Consider the following 6,908-nt stretch of genomic DNA (forward strand, 5'->3'; position numbering starts at 1 on the left):
GGTGTTGTGCCGAACATGACACCAAATGAAATTAATCCCTTCTGCCTACCCTTGATCCATATCCCTCCATTCCTTGCATATTCATGTGCTTATCTAAAAGTCCCTTAAATGCCCTTATCATATCTGCCTCTACCACCACCCCTGGCAATGCGTTCCAGACTCCTAAAACTCTGTTTTTAAACAAAAAACTTGCCCTCACATCTCCTTTGAACATGCCCCTAGTATTAAACATTTCAACTCTGCGGGGAAAGATTCTGACTGTCAGCAACATCTTTTCTGGTTTCTGTTAAATGCAAAAGACTGAATATTTTCAACAAGTGCTCCATCATATTGTCTGCATGTTTGTACATATATTATATCTTCCCATTCCGCTTTACAGGCAGACAGAAGGGTATTCAGGGAGTGATCTGACTGCGCTAGCGAAGGATGCAGCGCTGGGTCCAATTCGAGGTATGTGATGTGTTACAAGGTAGAAAGCTACAGCATAGAAGATGGTCATTCTACCCAAGGTGCCTGTATTGGTTCTTTCCTATTCCCATCAATACCATTCCTGTGCTTTAACCTCAGAACTTTGCATGTTTCTGTGGTTGCCTTTGGAAATTTGTTAGTGAGTTCCAGATCATCATGATTCACAGCATTTTTTTTTAAATCTTCCTCTGTCTCTTTTGGTTCTTAGGCTGATTATCTTAATCTGTGTCCTGTAGTTAGTGATGCTGCTGCCTCTGGAAACACTTCTCCTCATCTGTTACATTAAAACCATTCATAATTTTGAACACTGAAGTTTCCATGTTTTCTCTACTCTAAGGAAAACACCACCACCGCCCCCCCCGCTTCCCAATTTCTATGCATAATTTAACCCTTTTATTTTGGTACCATTCTAGTAAATGTGTTCTACATCATAAAGGTCTTGACTGACTTCCAAAGGTGTAGTGCCCAGAATTGGACACATTACTTCTTCAGCTTGATCCACTTATGCCTTTTTAACTAGCACTTTATTCTCCAATTCTGATAGCTGAAGCTGTATTGAATGGGATCCTAACTGAAAGAAGCTGTTAGAAGTGACTGAGATTGCCCACTTCATCTCTATTGTGTAACTATTTCCCATTCAGTTGTATTTAATGGAGAATCAACTCTGCTGCACATGGGAGGTTCTGTTTGCTATTGTTTCTGCCACGACATTGAAATCTTCAATCCTGGCATATCAGCTGATGTACTGATATTCTGTTCTTTTTCAAATTAATTCTCTGGATTATGGGTGTCCGTGACAAAGCAAGTGTTTGTTGCTCATCCATAACTGCCATTGAAAGGTAGTAGTGGTTGTTTGAAACAACTGAATTATTGCTAGGCCACTTCCGAGATCAATTTGTCAGAGATTGGTTAGTCAGCCATATTGCTGAAGGACTGGAGTCTCTCACAGGAGTAAACTGGGTGAGAAAAGGAAACTTTCTTCCCTAAAGTATTGAGTGAATCAATTGGTCTTTTACAACAAGTATAACACTCTCACGGACACTCCTGGTCTCTGAAAATGCTGTGGTTTTGCATTTGTTTATTTATTTCAGCTACTTGGGTTTGAACTTTTTGTATTGTAAGAGTTAGTGAGTTTTTGTTTTCCCTCAGAGCTCAAGCCAGAAGAAGTGAGAAATATGGCTGCTAGCGAGGTAACTTCACTTCTATTCCTATGAGTAAAACATCCCCATGTGTAAAATTGTTGATATTTATGTCATATTTTTGCACACAACAGAGTGCTTCATTCTAGAGCATTTTGGAGACAGGGATTTTGATAATTTAGCTGTTTTACTAACAAATTTACTAATAAGAACCATCAATAACTGATTGTTTGATATGTTTTTAAGGATAAGATTGGTGTGCAGTGATTTTGAGAAGCAAGGGTATGTTGTGTGTGATTACATGCTGCTTAGCCAGATGTGCCATTGTACCTTGTATTCTTTGTCTGTCCAGGTGAGAAAGATCAAACTGTCAGACTTTGAAGATTCACGGAGAAAGATCAAGCGCAGTGTAGGCCCTCAGACTCTAGAGGGGTACAAACGCTGGAATGAGGAATATGGAGACACTGCTGTTAATTCATGACGTGTCAAACCAGCGCAATCTCTGATCACTGCTGTAAGGAACTCTCCTTGATCAGAGTGCTACATCAGTTGTCAATACCAGCTGGCATGCACCACCTCCAGCCTTCCACAGGGCATCCAGAGTTGTTTCGTCACAGATTCTAATGTAGAATCAGGAGTGCTAAAACTGATGGGACAAGTTTACAAAATGAAATGCTTTCTATGACGTGCTATATCCTTTTTAAAATTGAGTTTCAGGAAACTTTGTGCCTCTGGATCTGGGACCATGTAGCTGGCTGTCAGTGAAGGTGAAATTTAGGCTCTCGCAATGGATAAAAATATTTAATGATTTGTATATTTTGTTTCTGGTGTAAACAAGTTGGTCCCTGTTCAGAGTATACATGGTAGAAGCACAACAGTAGGAAGATTTGTGCCTTAAGTTTGCAGTACATTTGCTTGCCCTAGCGTGTTTGGTCCCTTAGCTCCCCGTGCCTAATCTGTTCAATAAGGCATGTCAGCATCATTCATTCCTAACATTATTCAACCTGTTCAGCAGTGCCAAATAAGTTGATGGTTGAGCACTTGGAAATGGATTCTTTGAAAGAAGACCTTTTGCAGTGCTTGCTAGGTGTTGATAGCATTTCTTCCCCTAATATCAAGTAGCTGGTCTCTTGATTTTCTAACAAATCCACCAATTACTTTGCTTCAGTGGTTAAATATTTCAGTGCAGTCTTTTTCTGGTAGTCTTGGTACAAAAGCCGAGCAGGTTTTGAAGGAATATTAAAATATGGATGCATTTGAACTCCCAGTTTAGTGTATCACTTGCTTATTATTGTATGATAAACAACCTGTTATTGGTAAAATCAATATAATCAACGTAATAATTCACTTCGTCATCTTAACTATTTTTGTCTCAACTGAACGAGTTGAAAAAATTGTCACAAGGGTTGAATGAGTTAAATGATCCTAACAGATTTTTGCAGTCTTGAGGCAAAAACACCGTCCCTATCTTATGTAAATATAGTGCTTGGTATGACTATCTCGTAATTTGCAGTGAACAATTCCACATGAAATTTGGCAGTTTTTTTTTTAAAGAAACACGCATCTAATGTGTATTTCCTGCCCAATGCATTTTCTGTACTACATTCAACTTGCTGTCTCAATTTGGCTTGAAAAAGCATTTATAAAGAAAACACCAGAAACATTGTCTGTTTCCTTAATCTCAATGAAATCTGTTTTTTTTTAAAAGAAACCTTTTTATTTGATCCTTGAATGAAGACTATTTACTTGCAAGCCATTACATTTATATAGCCTTGGAAGGTCACTTGGTGCAATGCCCCTGACCAAATAATAGTCCTTCTGTTCAATCTTAACAGCGAGCAATGTCACAGGAAGTGCAGCATTAATATAAAAATTGGATGTCGTGCTCCAGCTATTACACTTTGTTAATAGAAATTACATTGTACTTGTATTGCAATAGTGACCAAACTTAAAAAAGCACTTCATTAACTGGAGATTGCTTTGTTTTGCTTTGCTTTGGGTTGTCTGAAGGTAGTGGAAGACATTATAAACTGAAGGCTTTTTCTCCTAAGGCATTACCCTTGAACCTAAAATATACAAATGCCTAGTCAAATCATAGTTCCCTGGATTTGACCATTTAGCGAGTTATCCACTTCATTCTTGAACATCCCTAGTGATTCTGCAGTGAAACATTAATGTGAGATTATCAGAAGCCACTGCGGCCTTTCCTTCAACTACAATTTGTTATACTATCTGTACAAGTGGAAAAATATTAATTCTGAAAGCTTTCCAATTGCACATGTGCTTAGGTGGGGATTGGGATCAAGATTACATCTGAGCTAAGTTGGACGGTTCGTGGATTTTTCTGAAATAGGCTTGCAGGTTTTAAATGACCTTTGTACCAATTCTACCTCTCAAAATATGTGTATTTCCTGAATCATGCAGCTATTCACTTGTACCTTCATTTATGCAGTGCACAGTTGGTCCCTTTTACTATGGAACATCAGACCAAACAATTTCAGGGGCCCTTTTTTATAACCATTGAAAGCTCTTGTGCTGCAGACTGTTTGAACACAGGATTCGTGGCCAAAGGCACTGAGAGTGAGTGCTGAGCTAAGATGAAAACTGTCCTAGAATTCAGAACACTGAAATATTAAACAACCTGAAGGTAAACACCCTGTACTTACTATTCAGTTTAATCTGTGGTTTGAAACTGTAACTCTTTTCCATTGAAAATTGTGCAGCAGTAAGCTTGCAAACTGCAACCCTATACTGCTGAAGTTCTTGTCAATAACTAGCAAAAAGCAATTAACTAACTTGTGGGTTCTTTCTAACTTTGATAATTTTTTGATGATGTTTTAACAGATTTGTATATCATTGAATTAAGTTTGACATGAGTGGGGAATTTAAATGTGAGCATGGTGTTCAGTAGTAGGCAGAAATTCAGTTTGTTTTATTTTAGCACTTGTCATTCCAGTGCCCTGGTACTGCTGAAACCAGTATAGGGAAAAGTGATATGTCCCAATTCGTAAATGTGGTATTTTGGCAATTTTATTTTTATTTTTTGTATTCACGTGCATGATCAATTTATTTTGATCCATTGTTTTTTGTGTCTAATATATTGAGAAATAAAAGTTTTAATTCTATGCTTGGAAGTTGTGAGGTTTGTTTTTTTATTGCAGAACTGAAGTGGCTTATCAGGCAAGAGAACTGCTGTAGGTCATGTCTGCACCAGTTAACTGATAATGCAAGTAGTGCTGCTACACTGTAATATCTATTCGAGATTTTCTATTTTACTGAAATGTCAACCCTTTAATGATGTCGTATTTTTAACTTATTTTCAACTCTGTGATGCAGCCATTTTTATTCCTGTGCTGTGTCCAAGATTGTACTGATGTACTCGTACCCAAGATGTCGCTATAAGAAGGCAGACATTGTGAAAGCTTTTCACTGTACTCCTACAATGGAGTAGACATGACAATAAAAGGATATTCTATTCTATTCACTGAATTCTTGTAAACAGAAGAGGAAATGGCCCAATGTTTGAACGACGGTATATTTTGTTTACACAGTGCCTTTAACCTTGTAAAAATATGCACTGAAGAGCTGTTGAGCAAAATTAGGTCATCATGGTAATGCAGAGACTGAGTTAAGCTAATCTAAATGAAGTATTTGCTGACTCTCCAGTGACAAACTGCAACTTCAAACTTTACAAACATCGATTTATACTTTAAAATTTTTTAAAATGATCTGCACTGCTGCAAATTCTCCTGCAGGTGTCATTGTTCCTTCATTGTCAAAGTAAGGGAAGACATTGATTTGAATGGAATGGAATCATCTAAGCCGATGCTTTGCTTTGAGCTCCCTGCCCCCCTCCTCCTCTGCCGCCCCCCCCCCAAAAAAAAACCTCCCAACCCTTCTACCTCCCTGCAACTTGTTGATCCTATGATGGGGTTTAGATGGAGGATTTGAACAGGAAGCATGAAAGGGATAGCTGAAAGAAACATTTTGCCATGAAACTGACACCAAAGACATTATTTTGAAGTGAATGGGATAAATACTTTGGAAAGGGAAGATATACGAAAGAAGGGGAATGGTAGATCAAGTAAGATGAGCAAGCTACTTCATTTGAAGAGCTAACATGGAATGAATGATCTCACTGAGTCTGAACTAAGCAGTATTCCCTCCTTGAAGAATTCAGTTGGTTATGAAATGCTGCTCTGTACACTATTATTATTCTGCTGTCTTTACTCCAACTCATTCTCAATGCTGTCTCCGTAAGCTATAGCTCTCGTTTACAGACAAGGCCATCTCCACTTGGTCATTTCCTGCTTGATTCATGTTAACCTGATCTGCCTTTTGTTATTGGGTATTAGCAAAGTTAAATTGAATGCACTCCATTCTCTCAAGTGCTCTCTCCTGCAAATAGCTTCTTGCCACCTGCTCTGGCACTAACACTTCCCTCAACCTCATTACCACTCTTCGCTGTGCCTTCCATGAAGTCCCAAACAATTTCACACCTTTGCCACTAACTTAGTCCATATCAAACTATTGCCTGGATACTCCTGGTTAACAATGTATAACTCTAGCCTTCAGTTTAATGTTGCAAAGCAGTTGCCACTCTTTTTAGTTACTTCCAGCAATGGCACAGATCCTGTCTCTAACAATGACCCATGTGATTGCTAGTATAGACTCAATATGCCTCCTTGTGGTGGAGTTGCACCACAGGATGAGGTGTTGAGCCTGTATTACCAATCAAATTATACATATCCAAATGAGCATTCTCTGTATCTGATTTCTAATCCCCCACCTTTTCTTGATGCCCTTACCTGGCTCAAATTTATCGGCCTCCATCTCAAAAGCTCCAATTAAAATTCTGCACCAGCATCTACATCTCTTACTGTTTTTATTGATGCAAAAGCCAGATATCCACTAAGCTTTGTATGGAGAAACTGCTTCCTGATTTTACTTTTGAATGGCCTGGCTCCTCTTATGAATTGTATTTTGCTCAATATGTTGTAGAATTTAAGAAGTACACCAAATATTCTGCAAAATAAAGATGATTTAGTTCTTGCAGCCATATAATTATTTATAAATGCTTCATCTTTGTCATGAAAAGAAAACTTTTAATGATTTACATTGCCCCTTTGCAGACCTTGCCTAATGACAATACATATACAGAGGATTGAATACGTAACTGGCATTCCTCACATTGCCTGAGCAACTCCAAGTACAGTGTTAACTCATATTTTTTAGAGCTTTGTGACTGGGATTAACAGCTCCGCAGGCTGTGCAGGAATGCTAACTGTCCAGATCTGTCAG

The 6,908-nt window shown here is 38.3% G+C and overlaps 1 protein-coding gene across 1 annotated transcript; it reads left to right on the forward strand.

Moving 5' to 3' along the window:
* Positions 1 to 323: 323 nt before the first annotated feature.
* On the forward strand, positions 324 to 4,732 carry LOC125483061 (spastin-like). The gene is made up of 3 exons (XM_048596431.1): positions 324 to 450; positions 1,618 to 1,658; positions 1,960 to 4,732. The coding sequence occupies exons 1-3, from the start codon at positions 339 to 341 to the stop codon at positions 2,086 to 2,088; spliced, it is 282 nt and encodes a 93-aa protein (XP_048452388.1). The 5' UTR covers positions 324 to 338; the 3' UTR covers positions 2,089 to 4,732.
* The last annotated feature ends 2,176 nt before the right edge of the window (positions 4,733 to 6,908 follow it).

This window comes from Rhincodon typus, chromosome 5 (genome assembly GCF_021869965.1).
Source record: "Rhincodon typus isolate 14 chromosome 5, sRhiTyp1.1, whole genome shotgun sequence".
Taxonomy (NCBI): domain Eukaryota; kingdom Metazoa; phylum Chordata; class Chondrichthyes; order Orectolobiformes; family Rhincodontidae; genus Rhincodon; species Rhincodon typus.

Excerpts from the sequence above, each read along its gene's own strand:
- LOC125483061 (XM_048596431.1), top strand. The coding sequence starts at position 339 with ATGTTTGTACATATATTATATCTTCCCATTCCGCTTTACAGGCAGACA. Across the intron at positions 451-1,617 it reads AGCGCTGGGTCCAATTCGAG|AGCTCAAGCCAGAAGAAGTG; the intron begins GTATGTGATGTG and ends GTTTTCCCTCAG. Across the intron at positions 1,659-1,959 it reads GAAATATGGCTGCTAGCGAG|GTGAGAAAGATCAAACTGTC; the intron begins GTAACTTCACTT and ends TTGTCTGTCCAG.